Source organism: Copadichromis virginalis, linkage group LG19 (genome assembly GCF_057382275.1).
Source record: "Copadichromis virginalis isolate Kocher_CV1m ecotype Utaka linkage group LG19, C_Virginalis_male_GT1.1, whole genome shotgun sequence".
NCBI classification, from domain to species: Eukaryota; Metazoa; Chordata; class Actinopteri; order Cichliformes; family Cichlidae; genus Copadichromis; species Copadichromis virginalis.
In genome coordinates this window covers 2,276,664-2,295,580 of record NC_140636.1, presented here as the reverse complement: position 1 = coordinate 2,295,580, position 18,917 = coordinate 2,276,664, and the positions used below count along the sequence as shown (strand labels likewise).

Sequence of the window (18,917 nt, the reverse complement as noted above, 5' to 3'; positions counted from 1 at the left end):
ACTCAGGTGTAACAGCATTAATTAATTACATAGGAATACACACTCGTCCAGTAAGTGTATGAAACCAACACCTTACATGTCTGGGACACATGTTATGAACCCCTTGTAAAAGAAAACTGGGTGGAGTTTTTCACTTTGACACTAATTTTTGTTCTTTGGCAGTGTGAAAGAAAATCATCCCAACAGAAGGTTTTCTAACAGAGTCTTCAAACACTGGGAACATCACCTCAAAACCACTCACAGTATCCACATGTGAGACACTCAAATCCACCGACCGATAATTATTGTTGGACAGTAACAGGCTCTCTTTAATTAATTGACGAGGACCCTAAAATATATCTACATGTACAGTGTTTATTTGGTTGACAAGATTTGACCAACATACACATCACATTTGCTTCTTTTGTTGAACTGTTGTCCGCACATTGTTGCCTTCTACTTTGGGAATGAATATGGACAAAGAGTCTAGGTTCGCTTCAACCACCAAACAAATTTGGGCGTTTTGTTTATGGTCTTTACTTTATAGAAAAAAGTAATCCTGAAAAAACGAGTTAAACATTAACTAGTTTTAATTAGTTAAAGATTAAACAAAACACCTCGGATAGGTAAACTTGTGTTATAACTACATCGCAACATAAATGAACAGTGACCTTTCACTAATAATCAGTAACAGTCTGAAAAGAATAACATTCAAAGTAAGTTTCTGAATAAGCAACATGCACAGTTAAGGACTCAAACACCAGCTCTTCAGACGTGGAACAGATGTTGAATCCAGAAATCATTGGTCACAACCTTCAGTTGTCTTCCTTATTCACTGGCTCCTTTACTGGTCTTTTATGCTGAGCACTGGGTCCACCAGTTTATTATGGACATGCATTAAACCTACAACAAAAATGAAAAGAGTAAAACAAACTGCTGGGATGTGGACTCAATGCCTGTCAAATATCTAAGCTAATGCTAATCTAATGCTAAGCATATATAAGTAAATATGTAAGTTTGCAGCTCTCGGTCTATTTGTGTAGCTAAATTTAAACACAAGTGTGTTAAAAAAAATGTACTAGTTAAGGTTTTCCACACATTGTTGATTTTATTCTACAAGCTTTTGCATTTTTCAACATATTTAAATATGTTGCATGAGGAAAGTTGTATAAAGCAGTCAGGTAGAGAAACATAAGAACCAGCCCATTTATCATTTGTTAGCTAAAGCTAAATTGTTTGATCGCTTTAAGGATGACATTTTAGTCCTTTTGGTTCACATACCTGTACTTACGGTACACATTTAAGTCAGTTAGCATTTTTCTAATCAGTTACCTGCACTGTAGCTTTTTAGTTAAAAATAAGCAGGTATTAGAAACAGGCACACACAACAGGAGTGACTGGTACCTTTGAAGTATTTGACAGTTTTGACTCTGAGTTCCAAGGTGGCATCCTCATCACAGACAAAAATGGTGCGTGGGTGCTGCTGGAACGCTGATACTGTCCACATGTGGTTAACTCCCTCCTCTATGGCTTTGTAGAGAGCAAAAGCTTTGTGTGCTCCCGTGATAAGAATCATCACCTGAGCAGAGGAAAAGTGTGTTAAAGTTTTATTGTACTGAAATGACTATATTTAGCAGCAGCCACAACCATGGTTATTCAAGCAACTTTATATTGTAATTGTTATTCGTGTGTGATCGAGTACGTGACAGGAGTGCTGGACTTTTTTCATATATAAATGAAATACAATAGACACTGTTTTTAATGCACCTATCCCAAATTAGATCCTGATTCGTCTTTAATGGTGAGAGAGACTAGTGAAAACGTCAGTTTGTAGTGGTTTGTTGGAAGTTTGGAGATAGTAATGTTCAAACTTTTGCAGTTTAAAAGGGTTGGAAAGAAGGTCAGTGGAGCATTTTTCAAAAAGTACATCTTGACAAGTATTTGATATATGAAGCTAAAGTTTCACAGCACTTATTATTTATGTTCAAATTTTTTGCACGATAACATTTTTGTACAAACTGGAGACGGCCGAGTAGAAAATGTCTGCAACTTGAGACGGAGTAGCCCTTACAGAAGAGAAACAGTCTCAATAAACATCAGCTGGTAAAATATTCGCTGTCAAAATTCTGCGTGCTGGCTTTTCTTAAGGCCTTTACACACACAAGAGGTCAAATTTGTGCAAATATTTTGCATGTAAAGTGTGTAAACAGGACAAAAAAAGGACTGAAATAAGTGCCCTTTAATCTGACCTCCTTGGCATCCATGACAGTTCCTACACCAACAGTCAGAGCCATTGTGGGAACCTTGGAGAGGTCATTGCCAAAGAAACGAGCATTTGCCACAATGGTGTCCTTTGCGAGGGTTTTCACTCTCGTTCTGGAAACCAGGCTGGAGCCAGGCTCGTTGAATGCTATGTGACCATCAGGACCAATACCTACAGAACAAAATTCAACAGCATGTGGTAAAGAGCATAAAATGAAATGAATTGATCCCTATGACATAGTAGTAGGTGCTGCAACGGTGAAATTTTGCACATAGTTTTCTAACTACTTCACTCCTTTAACACCACAGACAAAGATGCGAGGGCTACATATTTTTCTAATTTCATCTACAGCGGCCGAGGGAATCCAAACCTTTTATTTGCCACAATCAGCCAACCTTACTGTTCAAAAAGCTCTTACGCCATCTGACCCTGAGTTCATAAGAGAATTACTCATTCTCTGACGCCTGGCTCTGTCCCTACGCATTTTAATCAGACTGTTATTGACCCTCTTTTTAAAAAGTACAGTGCATTTATGTGGACCTCAGATCTCGAGGGCTTTAAGAGGCGCATCGAGTGCTCGTGCTTGTGTTGCATCTATCCCCTCAATCACACTCTTAACACCTCATACACTAAGGCAAACCAACACATGCAACCAACAGGCCACTAGGGATGGGTATTGATAAGATTTTAACGATTCCGATTCCATTTTCAATTCTGTTTAACGATTCGATTCCTTATCGATTCTCTTATCGATTCTTTTTTTTTTTTTTTAAAAAGGAGAACACTAAAGTCGATTAGCTTAGAACTGTGTTTTATATCTTCTCTTTGAACAAGATAGAAATTTAGGAGTAACATGGCCTTACAAACCCAACAGTGAGATCTAAAGAGAGCCACAGCCTACGGCTCTTCAATGGGGTGTCACAGGGTCCCCAGGAAAAAAAATGTATATGTAAAATAATAAAATAAATATTCTCCTGTAGCAATAACAAAGTGTAACATAAATTATTCTGTAGCAATTACACAAGAATATCCAGTAATGTCCTGCCTACAATTAAACACATTCCCTTACCAAAGTGAAATCGGGGGCATGTGCTGTGGCAAATGGGTGCAAGGCTTTGACCACAAACTTAGACACTGCTCGGTGACATTCGTCTATCCTGGCCTGAAAGGAGACGCTACCGGTAGACTGCAGCGACAACTGCCAGCATCTGAGCCAGACTGTCTCATCATGGTTATCTAAATGCAACGCACAGTAATAGCAGGTTTTGTAATAAGGTAAATCGCGCTAACATAATATGCAATGCTAATTGATTAGTTACCTGCAGTATTAACGGGAGAGGACGTGGAAACGCTACCGCTGCTGCTGGGTTGAGCTTCGCTAGTCCGGAGCGGATCAAAAACACGACATTCGTTGAACGCAATCGCGTGTTTTTTGAGCAAATGCTTTTGCATGTTCGTAGTGTTTCCTCCCTTTGATGAAATCTCTACTTTGCAAGTATTGCACGTTGCCCTGTTGTCATCCTTTCTCATAAAGTGTAACCAAACTTTTGAGCGTTTGTGCCGCTCAGGCGCCGTGTTTCCTACTGGGTAAAAGACGCTACTCAACGTGACGACGTCATTCGGGGCGACTGGAATCGATAAGGGAATCGTTTATAAAAGTGGCAAACGATTCCAAGGAATTGAAACAGTGGGAACCGGTTCTCAACAAGAACCGGTTTTCGATACCCATCCCTACAGGCCACTTTATAACAGACAAGCAGGGAGGAGAGCAGGTGGGTCTTCTTCCACCCCACTTTCCTAAACCCTGTCTGGGGGCGGGATGGCTGTGCAGGGGGCGCTGCTGCATCCGTCGTGAATATGTTGTGTCTCAAAGTCAAATGGAAATGATTACGCATGCTTTCATCTCGCCCTGATCACTGTCATTTGTTATTCCTCTGCCTGAGCAAATCATCTTTGGATTGCCTATAGATGGTTCACAATGCTGCTCGAAGGCTTCATGTGACACATGCGGACTTCAGTGATCCTTTCAGAGCCCTCCACGGTCACATGACTCCACATATCATGAACTGCTTCAGCCATACAGCACTTAATAAATAAACCTTACTTACTTACATAATGCAAATTTAACAACAGAGCAAACAACATGGAACACAGAATTTGTAAACCAAACAATTTGTAACGATAAAGCTATTTTTGGCTGCTCGCTTATTCACAGGAGTTTGCCACAGCCGGTGTGCCCAGTGACCATATATTAAATTATCTGGCCACTGAGCACACAAGTAATGCTATCTAGCACGTTAGCATAAACATTGCTACATTCAAGAAGAGTAAATATTGATGGATGATGAAGAAACGAAAAAAACAGTTCAAATGAGGAGCTGTCTGTGATCGACTCAAGCACAGAAAAGAACAACTGCCTTGAGTTCAGGCAACTTTGCACAATAACAGCGAACAAGATGTGGCAAAGGTACAGTTTACTCTAAGCTAGCAGGTTTTCCTTCTAATCAAAGGTTAAGTCATGCCAAAGCTTAGAACTCCAAATCGAAGAAAAAGGAAGCCAAGAATAGATTTTTTATTGTTTTAGCTGTTGGGTTTATCTTTTATTTCTTTGTATACCATTGGTGTATTACTTATATTAATAATATCCCAACAGAAAAACGCCACTCCACTTGTGCAGAGATAGAAACAACAATAATAATAATAATGTAGTGAAACAGCCACAATCTGCAGTCACAACACTTTCACAAATAGTTTGCATACCACGCAGCACTGCTGTGCAATCTATATCAAAAGCCACACGTCTGACCTCCAACAAACAACTCGATTCCTCCAGCTTCAGCGATCTTCTGCTCATAAGCCTGACACTCCTCCTCCAAGTTCTGTGCATTTCCATCAAGAATGTGAGCGTTGGCTGGATCAATGTCAATGTGCTTGAAGAAATTGTTCCACATGTAGGAGTGGTAACTCTCGGGATGAGCACGAGGTAGACCTGAACAGCAAAAACGTGTTTACTGAGAGTGAAATTAGTAAGAAAAGCCGAATGAAAAAGAAATAAATAGCTCAAAGTAACTAATCGTGTAGAGTATCACTCTTGATCACTCAGTTTGATGAAAATCTCTTCATACAACTTACTAATGTTAGTACATTCTGTTACTGCTAGCCCAAAGCTACTGAGTATTTTAGTCCTGTTAAGCCTGATGGTGGACTACAATGAGAAATAAATGGTTTAGTGAGCAGTTCTGAGCTCGAGGTCACATGTTTCTGTGTCATGAAACTGTCTCTTTTTACTTGGCTAAGTCACCACTGACACCTAAGCTGAACACATAACCTGATCATGAGGTTATTTAAGCAGCCTAAGATCAAAGTGCTCTGTTGGGGTGATGCGGTACTATGAGGTCCTTAACATAAAAAAATGGGACTTTGTATGCAAGGGGAAGGATTTTAAATTAAATTCTGGATTTAACAGGGATCCAATTAAGATAAGCTAATATGGAGATTTGTTAACATTTTAATTGATGCCCAACGCCACTAAATTATTGTGTCTCCTGCCATCTGGTGCGAGACGGCTGCATAAATCTGTTCATCTGTGCCTCATCTTTCTGTTAACACTATTAGAATGAAATCGCAGATACAAGCAGAGGAAACTAACTTTCTCTGAAAGGTGGATGGGCTCCCCTTAGCAACAGGGTAAATTCAGTCCTTCAGGAGGGGTTCAGAGTAGAGCCGCTACACGACATCGAAAGGAGACAGCTAAGGCTGGCGCCTCCTGGATAAGTTGTTCTGGCCGGGCACGTCCTACCGAGACGAGGCCCCGGCATAGGTGCTGCGCATGCAAGCGGCATTAAGCAGCATTGTAGGAATGGGGTCTAATAGACACAGTGGAGGATGTGATCAGAGAGAAAGAGTCTAAATAAATATCAATAGGCAAGTATCAATTATGAATATTTTCCCCAAATGGTTAAAATTTTATTTATGAGGAATTTCAAGAAGGTCATTTCAAGTTAAGGTTAAAGGAATGTTTGGCTCAGCAGAGCACCGACTCGTTATCAGCCTGCATACAGAGCTGAAGACAAACCCACGGTTTGTCTATTTTCTCCAATCAGTGATGAAAAATATGATATCCAAGCTTTATGGGGAGCTTTTTATAGAGCAACAAACTCTTTTGATGCCATTTCCTTTTATGCGTTATCTGCTTTTAGGTAAGTGTTTGAGGGTTACAACCGAGAATCAAGTGGTTCTGATTTGAGCCTGTGATGCTGTAACACTACTGATAAGATGATAAACGTCTGTGGGCCCGTTTTAAAACTGGCTGTAACATTTTTGTTTCTGTTGTCAACTGTGACATATCAACTTTAATGCAGCTCATTAGTCACAGTTAACACACTGTCACCAGACTTGAGCCAGCTGCAAAGCTGCTAGTTTACACTGCTGAAATTCTGGTTTTGTCTCCCAGTACACGGCCCCACCTCAAAAACACTTTCTCCAAAGAGCCCACTTAGAGTTGCACAACTAATACTGAGGAAAAAGCTGAGTCAGTTATCCTTTAACTCACCGACATATTCATCCATGTTAAACGTTTTCACATATTTGAATGAAATATCACCATGTCTGTAGTATTCAATTAACTTCTGGTAACAGCCATAAGGAGTGCTACCTGTGAGAAATGAGACAAATCCTACTTAGAGGGGAAACACAGACTTCATATTTCAGGACTCATTTTTCGCAACATGGGTATTGTTGTTACTCACCTGTTGGCAAGCCCAGAGTAAAGAACCTGTCAGCAGAAGGCTTAAACTGGACTATTCTGTTGCGGATGTATTTTGCTGCCCACTCACTGGCCAGATCATAGTCGTCGAGAATGACCAGCCTCATAGTAGTAAGCTCTCACTGAGTGTGTGTGAGAAAAATACAAGTTGGAAAAGTAAAAACTACTAAGTGTGCGCTTAGCTTATTTCAAATGCCTCCTCCGATAAATATTTGTATCTGAACAATCTGTCTGTATTCCTATGCAGAAAGGGCCAATGACAAACAGTCATTAGTGTCCAAAACTATACTTTAGTAAATGATCGGAAGTACTTGCTAATGCTAACAAGTGAAGCAAGTCGACCGGAGCGGAATATTTCACGTGTAGTGGTGTGTACACGTAATACTGCACAGTCTCGGAAATGTTCCGCACAGGATCGGGAATTACAAATCCGCAGCTAACACGCGTCTAACATTAGAGCGATAACACAGGTTACCTGCAAAATCTGTCGCTTGTCAGACCAGGAAGCAGGTGATCGTCACGTGATCATCTGCCCGTCAGCTGATACGTGTGGAACATATGGAAGTCCGCGTGGACCAAAACATGTTACATCGAAACACTAGCAGCAGTGTTACAAACGTGAATATTCTTCTTACACTGAATAATGCTGGCAGTCTTTTCTCAGCACCATCTTCTTCCTTTGACTTCTCGGGCGTTGCCTCAGTGGATCTCCTACCCTGCTGGTCAACAGCACTGGTGACAGTCCGTGTTTACCTGCGCCTCAAAAATCCAACATCACGTTGTCAGTGCGCCCCAGGGCAGCTGTGGCTACAGTGTAGCTGCCATCACCAGTGTGTGTGTGTGTGTGGATGACTGGATGTAGTGTAAAGCGCTTTGGGGTCCTTAGGGACTGAGTAAAGCATTATACAAATACAAGCCATTTACCATTTATTGTTGATGATCTGAAGTTTTCATTTGCCAAAAATCTGACACTAATAACTGTTCTGATGCAATCCTCCACATTTACACGGGCCCCACGTGGTTGGAGTTTTTTCACTGTTGTGTGACCATTATGTTAGCTCGAGGTAATTCTTTAACATCACCTGGAAGTACTCATTAGGCTTTCCAGTAAGAAAGTTTGTTTTCAAGAATTCTTTTACTATATCTTTATTGATTACAATAAAGCTAAGAAATAATTCTCCATAGAAAGAATAAGAACAACTTTCACAATCTGCCATTTGGCAGATTTTAAGACCTGCTTGGACTTACACAACCCCCAACCCAGAGGGTTTGTTCCCTCTCCCAGCATCAAACATAGGAGACATTGAATGTGGAAACTACTACACTCAACAGAAACAATGAGAAGAAAAGACAACTTGTGGTTCCACTAATTCATAGGTGTCAAACTCTGGCCCGCGGGCCAAATTTGGCCCGCAGCCTAGTTACATTTGGCCCGCGAAGCCATACCAAATTATTATTAGAGCTGGCCTACTGGTATTATACAGCTAATATATATATTGTTTAGTATTAAGCTTTGCTTGTTCCATATTCAGTTTTTCAGCAAAACTTGTTTGAGTCCATAAGAAGAGATTCATTCTTATATCTGGAGGAAGATTTTTTTTCAATAAATATTAACGTTAGCCCGCGACCTTGTTCCAGTTTTGAATTTTGGCCCACTGTGTATTTGAGTTTGACACCTCTGCACTAATTGATTTCACATTTAAATGGTAGCATCCAGTGCTGACATCAAGCAGAGTGAATGGCTGAGCACATTGGCTTCCGCAAAACGTGAGACCAAATTTAGATTTACATAAATGGGATACAGTAAAGTTAGTTTGTGTACATGGAGATTTTGTAGCCATCTGTCCACAACCACGTACAGTACAGTCAAAGGTCAAATCAAATCAAATCAAATCACTTTTATTGTCACATCACATGTGCAGGTACATTGGTACAGCACATGTGAGTGAAATTCTTGTGTGCGAGCTTCACAAGCAACAGAGTTGTGCAAAATACAATAATGTAAACAAGCAAAATACAAGAATGCCTACATCTGAAACTAATAAATATATGTACAATATATAATAGTATATGCATTTCTGGATGTGTATACTAAATATTTTTCTACGTGTGTGTGTGTGTGTGTGTGTCCAAACCTTAGGATTGCACATGTCTCAACTCTGTATATTTTTATATATTTTATTTATTGTTTACTCTATTTAATTTGTAAAATATGTGTGTGTACACACACACACACACACACACACACACACACACACGTGTACTGGGATACTGTGTTGCATTTTGCTGTTATTTTTTATGCTTTTGGCTTAATAGCAAAGTCTGTTAGTACTCAGAACACAATCCACTTTGTGCTGAAGAGTTAAATGGTGCATCAAATGCCCTCTTTTATGTGAGTGCATACAGAGCACACACTAATTAATGAAGAATCTCTCATTTTGAAGGGAGTTTCATTTTAATGGAGAGAGAAATTATATCAACTAAAAATCACACACTCACAAAAAACACAAGTTATAAACTGATTCATATGTCATTGAGTGAATTAAGTGTTTTAATCACAAAACATAACTTAGTACTTGGCGCAGACAGGTTGTTAGCGAGAACAGTGGTAAGATGTTTGTGATCTTGTTGTTGATCACCAGGTTTGCACAGATCTCAGGAGGCATTTTGGCGAACTCCTCCCCCTCCACAGCTTTTTTTAAGGTTAAAGAGGACATGAAACGCTACACGTGTAAAGCGTCTCTTCTACACAGTCCTCATTTATAAAGTGCTTTACAAACCCCAACATTACAACTAACAGTTGGATTTTCCTGTTTGAGTCCAACTAGCCAAACAACTAACAGCCACTCAGGAGGTCAAGCTGGTCATCTACTGATCAGAAGGTTGGCGGTTCGATCCCTGGCTCCCCCAGTCTGTGTACCAAAGATCTTTGGGCAAGATGCTAACCCCAAGTTGCTCTCCGATGCATCCATCAGAGTGTGAATGTTAGATAGTAAGCACTTAAAGCTGAAGAAAGTGACTGTGGCATGTTGTGTAAAATACTTTTAGTGCTCTGGGAGAATACAAAAGTGCTACATGTACCATTTAAACAGACAGTGGGCAGTATATCCTGGTTTTCTTAACATGAAACTCACCGTTGCAGTCAGGTGCACCACGAATGTGATCCCCTTAAACTGATTTTAGTCTTGTTAGTTATCGATCCTATCACTAGTTTGCCAACATAAATCTATTACCACAACCAACCACATGATGTGACGTGCTGTACTGACAGAAGATGGTGCTGAACATGTTTTTAAAAATCTAAGCTTGACATAGTGTCATTTCTGGCAGGGCTCGGTGTATATTAGCCTTTATGTGTTTCAGAGACTGGCTTGACCGCTCCATTACCTTAAAGTGCTTCTCCTTTGTTGCCTTGGCACTATAATTTGATTCATCGTCATGCTGGAAGATCCATCTTCAGTCTTCTGGCTGAGGAAAGGAGGTTTTCATCCAAGACTTCACAGTACATGGCCAACAGACCGAGCAGCAGGTATTTTCTTGCTTCAACGTCCACCTCGGTTGGAGCTTTCGTGTCGCATATTAATTACATCGTTGGACACACAGAGGCGTGTGGAATGGAAGAAATTGATTCTGTGGAGTGGTGTGCTTCATAATAATTAGTCGCGATCAGGAACATCTGTAACTGATTATGGTCTGTGTGCCCATCACTGCGAGCCAGAACTCTGACGGGGTTGTTGGGGAATTAAATAGTCATTTCATTTGATGATACACAAATCAGTGGATACTTTTTGAGTGTTTTTCTGGATTTTTGGTTGACATTTTCTTTCCACTAAATCACAACTATAAAAATGATCAACTGTTCATTTCTTTTTAAGTAAGCAAGCCTACAAATTCAGCAGGAGATCAAATAAAGCTTTTCCCCAACTATATATCCCATCTGACTGATAACCATGTTACAGAACAAACTTCTTGCAGACTTCTAAAGTGGCAAATGTGTTTTTTCCTGGTAAAACATGTTCGTGCTAAAGTGAAACTTGGACTAACCACTGATCAGTTCTGCAACTCAAATAACCCGAGGAAACATCTGTTGACTTCTCTTTAGAAGCCACTAAAACTTAAAAGATTCCACTCTAATAAAACCTGTAATCATGAAGTATTATACAGCATGATAGAATTGATCAGTGTAAGGAGTTTTTATACAAGTATTTGGGATAAATTAAGGTTGGGTAAAAGTTCTTTCACAAACCTGTCATTGCTCATGTTTAAGGTGTAGTAAAACTGAAGCACTCTTTATACCTTTGTTTTTTAAGATTTTGTGACGGGATTTCTTTTTACCCCCAGAGTAGGTGGGAAACATCCCACTCACAAAAGAAGAAGAAAGTGTACTTTATTGGTCCCCGTGGGGAAAATCCCTCTCTGCATTTAACCCATTCACTCAGTGAGGCAGTGGGCAGCCACTGGGCGCCCGGGGAGCAGTGTGTAGGGACGGTACCTTGCTCAGGGGTACCTCAGGGTAGCTGTTCAGGGGAATCGAACCCCCGACCGTCCGATCATGGGGCCACCACTCTACCTACCACTGCCCCTGTAAAAATATACACTAGTCTTATATATATTTTCCTTTTTTTTAAGTTAATGTAAAACCTTCATCAAAAACAAACAAATACACAGAAACAGTAACTGTCATTTATAATTTAATTCTGTAACATACTTCTTGTGAGGAATGCCAACAGATATCCATGAACTCAACGCATCAGAGACAATCTTGGGGGAAGTTGGAGTGGAACTGTCAGAGAGGTAGAAGAGTTAAACGGTAAAACTTGTTCCATAAGCGTCTCTGCAGTTAGAATAAATGTGATGGTCCCAAGCTGTCACTGAACATGGACACTGAACATGCCAAGTAAACTCTTAAAATGGCCATGCTACTCTTTCTTCTTGTAGTCCTCCAGATGAGCCAGGATCCACCCCGATGGTCCCAGGATGGTCAGGGAGAATATACCCAGTCCAACAGCAGTTTCCTGGACATCAGAAGGTGAAAGAGAGGGCACATTGTCAGCTGTGAACCCGCACTATCACAAGAGATTTTCTTCTTCTTTTTCTTTTAAGGGGGGGGGGGTACTGCAACAATTCATTGAGTAACTCAAATAATTCAACTATAGAAAAAACAAACAAACCTCAAATTCATTGATGCTTCACACACAGCCCTGTAGCATGCCAATGTCTCAATTTTGTATACATCTCATTTTATTTGACTTTGAATGTTTACATATTTTTGCATTTAGGAAAATATTTTCTTTATAAAAAAAAAAAAAAGTAATTTCACTGCAGCACATACACTCAAAGAGTTGTTTTTCTGACAAATGTAGTATGCAGTTAAATGTTTCAACACTGCAATTTCTATAATGGAAACCAATGAGCAGTTCATTCTGGAAGACCTGTTTCTTTTCTAATTTGAATTTTCTTTTTCTTTGCTCACGTCACAAGTAAAAAAGTATTTCCTATCCCATTACTCAATTAATCCATGGAATAACCAATAGATTACTCAAACACTAAAGTAATCGATAGCTGCAGTCAGAGTTGAGAAGGACTAGGGCCTTATGGAGTTGTACAGCATCTCACAAAAGTGAGTACACTCCTCACATTTTTGTAGATATTTGATTAAATCTTATCATGGGACACCACTGAAGATATGAGCTTTGATAGAATGTAAAGTAATCAGTGTACAGCTTGTATAACACTGTAAATTTGATGTCCCTCAAAATTACTCATCACACAGCCATTAATGTCTTAATTGCTGGCAACAAAAGTGAGTATACCCCTAAGGGAGAATGTCCAAATTGCCCCTATTTAGCCATGTTCCCTCCCCTTTGTCATGTGACTCATTGGCGTTACAAGTTCTGAGGTGTGATTGGGGAGCAGGTTTGTTAAATTTGGTGTTATCATTCTCATACTGGTCGCTAGAAATTCAACATGGCATCTCATAGCACTCATAGCATAGCGTGTATCCTCCAGCTTCACTCTGTTAATGTATTTATATTATGCTAACATAGCTGTGTCGCTAGCGATCACATAGCACATCATTATATACCAGCTAGCAAACTTCAGTAACCCTGCGAACATCACTCCTGTCTTCATTTATGTTGGAAGTGATAGCAGAGCTGTACGTTTGAATTCTCTCAAATCTCTCAGTCAGAACATGCTATATCATGTTTAGGTGGAAACTAGCGAGCTAACTTCCTGCTAACTTCTAACTCTGATAAATTTAATAAATTCTGTTTTCATGGATGCCTCGATGTTAAACTTAATTGTTACACCCGGTAAAGCAGCAACACTGATCATTTTATTACAGATGAAAGAATTTAGACAGTTTTTAACTCTTAGTGACGCCGCAGTGCTCGTTTGACTTTGGGACCTGAAGTGGAGTTTGGACCCAGAAACAGCTAATAACGTCAGACTTAAAGATCGGATTGAAACCAGACACTAGGGCTGCAACGATTCATTGCCATAATCAATGTCGTTGACTGTAAAAAATTTCATCGATGTGTTTTACTCTAAAACGGGGGTGAGCAACTACAGTCCTCGAGGGCTGGCATCCTGCAGGTAAATTCAGACATGCAGTTGTACCGAAAATAATGATACCAAACAAGGAAAAGTCAACAGTTTTTAAAAGTGAAAGATAAAAGGTAAAATCAAAAGTAGTCAAAACCCTTGACCCCAGAGGCTTTATGCTAATTCAGCTCAGAAGCTCTGACATACAGATGAACAGAGGAAGATGTTTCAGCAGTTTGAAAACTTCAGATTGTGAAACATTGCAAAAAACCACTGAAAGTCTTGGTTTCATCTCCTCCTATATCAGTGCTTATGTGGCGATATTGTCTGGGTAGCAACACCTGGATGATCTGATATCCTCATCATCATAATAAATGTTGTTCCAGGTTCAACATTGCAAGTGACCAATCACATTGTTGTGACGTCCCCCTTTTGTGCCTTTGAAAAATCTACTTCACTTGCGAGAATAGAAACCGCTTCTGTCCGCCGATCCAGGAACTTGAATTCTTTGAATTTCAGGATACTTTTCTTTAGTAAACGGTAAGCATTATACATATTGTCCTTACAGAGGTGGTTTCTCTTCTCGCAAGTGAAGTAGATTTTTTGAAGGAGTTTGTTTTTTTTGTTTTCACATTGCAAGTGATTGGTCACTTACAATGTTGAACCTGGAACAACATTATTTATGATGACAAGGGAACAACACTAACACATCAGATCGTCCAGCGACACCTATCGTTCAGGAGGATACTGCAGTGGTTTCCTGCGCCTTAATGGCAGGTATAGCAAGGTTGCTGCGATAAGTGAAACGACTACTACAACGGCCTTAATGGCCCCATTACTTCGGGTATACTGGGGCCAGCAGTTGATATAATTTTCGGCGGCGAACATAAAAACAGCCTCGTCGCAAGTTGGAGTGAGCAGAAAGATTTAAAAAAGATGAAAGTTTACTTCAAAGTTTCTTGAAAAGAAAACGAGTCTCAAGCTTGTATAGAGGGAGGTTGTAAGACCTCCCTCTATACGATATGATAGTCTCCGATCTTCTACACACTTGCTTAAACTGACAGAGGCGCACGACCGGCCTACAGCACGTCAAAGCGCGACGCCAAAGCCCCCCATGTAACGCGGGAACGTTACACCCTGGAGTCTCTAACATTATAGAGACTCAGATTAGTTTATTATATTTAAAAAAAAAACCACTTACAGTCAGAACAAAAGATACATTAAGCTCCGACCGCTGCACAGACAGTGACCTCGTCAGCCAAGGACAAACCATAGCTGCTAACACATTTAAGCGCGACATATCAAATGTAGTTCGCCGATAGATCAGACTTACAAAGGAGCCGATCTTGTCCTTCGCTGGTCTAGTGTAGATGCTGGCTCTCTGAGCCACGACGTGTCCCCTCAGGACAGGAGCAGCACGGCGGGCAATCACTCCTAGAACTCCAGGCATGTTGACGAATGATGGCTACGAAATGCGTTGGTTTCTTCTCGGCAACAGAGCAGCTCTTCTTCGTCGTCTTCTTCTTCGTGCTGTTAACTGGCCGTTGGCACACAGTTGAACTGGTGCATTACCGCCACCAGCTGGAGCTCATTTAGAACACCTTATATTCTGTTTAATGTCCGGCATCCTGTTTGATTAAGCATGTGTTTGTAGTGGCTGTGATGACCATATATCTCTGAATTAAAAAAAAAAACTATTCATAAAATATTAATAACAATTAATAACAGAAGAATAGATAAATAAACAGGCATGAGCAGAGTGACAGTTTTTTAAATTTAATATTTACATTTAATATTTTGAATGTTGTGGTCCAAATTTAACATAATGTTCTGACAAACATTTGGTAAATCATTATAAAGAAAATAAAAGTGGTTCAAGTAAGGATCCTTGGGGTACTCCAACCATATAATCAAGGTAAAGAGATTTCTTACCACTGTTAACAGGGGGCATTAAAATATGACTGAAAAATTATTGTGAACTGTTGGCAAAACATCTGGTTAAACATATGACATTCAGACATTCTCAAAAAATGTGATTTATAGAGCACCAAATCACAACTTAACAGGCCTTTATATTGTCAGGTAAAGACACTGCACAACGCATTGTGGGGAAGATGGGGAAGCTTAACTTTAACAGACTTGTGTTTGCTGCTGAATCATATACTACAGATCCATAATATAACACTGATCGTAGTTGATTAATGTATCTGCCCCTCAAATCCCAATCTATCTAAACTAAACAGCAGACTATATTCAAAAGCCAACTCTCAACATCAGTTGCCTCACGAACCTGTTAACTGCAAGGCATATATGTCATTCAAATAAAAACTAACAACAAAAAGTTGGCAACACAAAGAAAAGCTCCCTTTTAACAGGAAGAAACCTCTGGCAGATCCAGAGTCAGCTATCTGCTGGGGTCACAAATAAAACTGGGACATATGGGCTTCTTCTGTATTCCTCTGTATTTACACATGGACGTGGACATGGATCTGTTTGAAGCTGGCACTGTGAAATTTGTCTCAAAAGCCCATGTGGGCATGTGATGTGGTCTATATCAGCCATAGACCACACACGTATCTAAGGTTGTGTAGTGAACGAGAGGAATATTCCATGTAGTCTTAGACATTTGTATGTAAAAACAGTTTTTGAAAGACAATATGATTTGTGAAGCTGAACTTTATAATATTTTCCGTAAATAATCACAATCTTTATCAGGTTTGGATGTACACATTTGTAAAATAGTTTTACGTGTGGTCAGATTGCTTTGTATTTGTGTCTGCATTGGTGTATGCATTTGTTAGTCCTCAAACGTTACGCACAAATCATTGTATACATCTGTACATCGTAGTTTATGCTTGTGGATCATATTATATCCCTTCGTAACACTTTTGGGGCTTGCTGCACTTTCAGAAGGACATCTGTAGTAATGAAATATATTAATAATGTTATTAACCCTTAAGGACCCACAGTGACACTGGTGTCACCGCCCCTTTACACTTAGAGAAAAACTATTTATAATGGTTTAACATCTACTGCACAAACTAGTTCAGTCATCTGACAAGTGAGGCACTCTGGGTGTTCAAGACACCATTTTCAAAGTCTTGGTCCACCTGGTTAGCTAATGAGATCACTATGCTAATTTTAAAAACTTTCTATTCTTTTTGCAAAGGTAAGCTTTTACTCATTCAGCAATTCTAAACTTTAGATAAGATGTCATAGGTCACTTGTAACCTAGTTTGGTAATATTTCTGAAACAATTTGATCTAGAATCAGTTTGTTAAATATCGCTGTGACAAATATGTCACATCGGGCATTAAACTCCAAATTTTCTTTAAAAAACTGATGTGACATATTTGTCACAAAAAGACAAAAGCTGATCATTAGCTTAGTCAGTTTAGCTCATTCAGTTATTTTAAGTAAATGTATTCTTTGTTGTTAATTCTCAGTCATATTTAACTAAATTCAAGCATAACTAATTTATTAAAATACCTAAATTTGTGATGGAACTTTACTTTAGCTTTGTTGAGGCGTTTTTCAGTTACCCCCAATTTTTTGTCATTTTCAGTCTTTTGTAGAATGGATAAAAAGAAAAAATATAGTGTTCAAGATCCGCTGGAGTTTATCACTGCAGAGGACAGTGAGTATGAGGGATGTGAAAGTAGCTCAGATGAAGATTCTGAAGACCCTAATTACATCCCCCACAAAGACGTGGAGAGTGATGAATCAAGTGAATCCAGTGATTCACTCTGTTGATGAGCAAATGGTACCCTTCAAGGGGACACACAGCCCAATAAGGCAGTATGTGAAGGGAAAGCCCCAACCCTGGGGGTTGAAAATCTGGGCCTGGTGCTCATCCTCTGGTATGCTCCATGATTTTGTTGTTTATCAAGGTGGTACTGGGAAGAAGACTTTACTTGGGATTGGAGGAGATGTTGTGGTGAAGTTGTGTGAAACTCTGCCAGCTGAGCAAAACTACAAAGTTTTTGCTGATAACTTCTTCTCCTCAGCCCCACTTGTGCTCACACTTCTTCAACGACAGATCTACTTTGTAGGAACACTTCGTGGAAATCGCATAGCAGGTTATCAGCTTGAAGATGAAAAAAGTCTTGCCCAGAGAGGCAGAGGATCTGTTGATGCCAGGGTGAATAAGGAGGAGAGCATGGTTATTGTGAAGTGGTATGACAACAAATCTGTTACCCTCATCTCATCCTATCCGATTGTTCAGTCTGACGTCACTAGCCGTGTCTGGGTCTAAACTCCGCTGCAGGTCCATATATCAAACGATCACTATGGCATTACTGAGAGTTAAAACACTGTCTTAAGTCTTTCATCTTTAATAAAATGATCAGCGTTCTGCTCTACCAGGTGTAACTATGACGTTTAACATCCAGGCATCCATGAAAACGGAATTTATGACATTTAACGGAGTTAGAAGTTAGCAGGAAGTTAGCTCGCTAGCTTCTATCTAAATACAATATAGCATGTCCTGACTGCGAGGTTTTGGAAACAAATTAAAACGTACAGCTCTGTTATCACTTCCAACATAAATGAAGACAGAAAACTAAACAGCAGTGACGTTTGTAGGGTTACTGAAGTTGGGCTAGCTGGTATATAATGATGTGCTACGTGACCGCTAGCGACACAGCTATGTTAGCATAATATAAACAAGCTAACTTTTTTTCCACTCGATAAAAGTTAACGTGAGTGTTCTCGGTGGTCAGGAACAAATGTAATCGCATGGCAGGATGCTGTAAAAGGACCAAACTTCAGCCAGGAGAACAACTGAGATAATCTATCCACAATACGAGGTTAGTCATTCATATACTGCTGCATGGGCTGGGCTGTAGTTACATCCTAAGGTTTTAAAAACTGAGCTTAAATAAATGATTAGCGGTAATAAAAGCCGAGGGAGGTCAACAGTGATCACTGACTGTTTTAGGAGCTTTTTGAGATTAAATAGAAGAAAATGCAAAACATTAAACATGTTAACAACACAAAAGCCATATTAAACGCAGACTACTTTAGGCCCGGAAGTAGGATTCGTCACGTCATCACTTAATAATCGGATTGTGCAACTGAGCCTCAAGATACAGTCCGTCGCTGGAGCAAATCGGGCAAGGCATTTGTTGAGGTTAAAAGGCCACACATTGTGAAGGAGTACAACACATTCATGGGGGGTATTGACCTGCTTGACGCCTGCATTGCAAGGTACAAGTACCACATGAAGTCACGGAGGTGGTATCTCTACCTGTTCTGGCAAGCCATCATGCTTGGTGTTGTCAACGCATGGTTGATTTACCGTTGTGACTGCAAGCTACTTGGTGTCCAAAAGCCACTGAAACAAAGAAGCTTCCAGGCAGAAGT

At 39.9% G+C, this 18,917-nt stretch overlaps 2 protein-coding genes across 3 annotated transcripts; both read right to left on the bottom strand.

Moving 5' to 3' along the window:
- Nucleotides 1-334: 334 nt before the first annotated feature.
- On the bottom strand, nucleotides 335-7,566 carry LOC146685350 (glucosamine-6-phosphate deaminase 2). 2 transcript variants are annotated; one of them, XM_085441434.1, is made up of 7 exons: nucleotides 7,483-7,566; nucleotides 6,991-7,129; nucleotides 6,795-6,896; nucleotides 5,049-5,231; nucleotides 2,229-2,413; nucleotides 1,384-1,558; nucleotides 335-882 (listed from the first exon to the last, which is right to left on the bottom strand). In XM_085441434.1, exons 2-7 carry the CDS (start codon nucleotides 7,112-7,114, stop codon nucleotides 824-826), a joined length of 828 nt encoding a protein of 275 aa, XP_085297560.1. In that variant the 5' UTR covers nucleotides 7,115-7,129; nucleotides 7,483-7,566; the 3' UTR covers nucleotides 335-823. The 2 variants fall into 2 exon arrangements, with proteins under 2 accessions (XP_085297560.1, XP_085297561.1); XM_085441435.1 differs by lacking the exon at nucleotides 7,483-7,566 and having other exon boundaries at nucleotides 6,991-7,476.
- Nucleotides 7,567-11,685: 4,119 nt separating this feature from the next.
- Nucleotides 11,686-15,095, bottom strand: cox8a (cytochrome c oxidase subunit 8A). The gene is made up of 2 exons (XM_085442000.1): nucleotides 14,887-15,095; nucleotides 11,686-12,022 (listed from the first exon to the last, which is right to left on the bottom strand). Exons 1-2 carry the CDS (start codon nucleotides 15,001-15,003, stop codon nucleotides 11,927-11,929), a joined length of 213 nt encoding a protein of 70 aa, XP_085298126.1. The 5' UTR covers nucleotides 15,004-15,095; the 3' UTR covers nucleotides 11,686-11,926.
- Nucleotides 15,096-18,917: the final 3,822 nt, after the last annotated feature.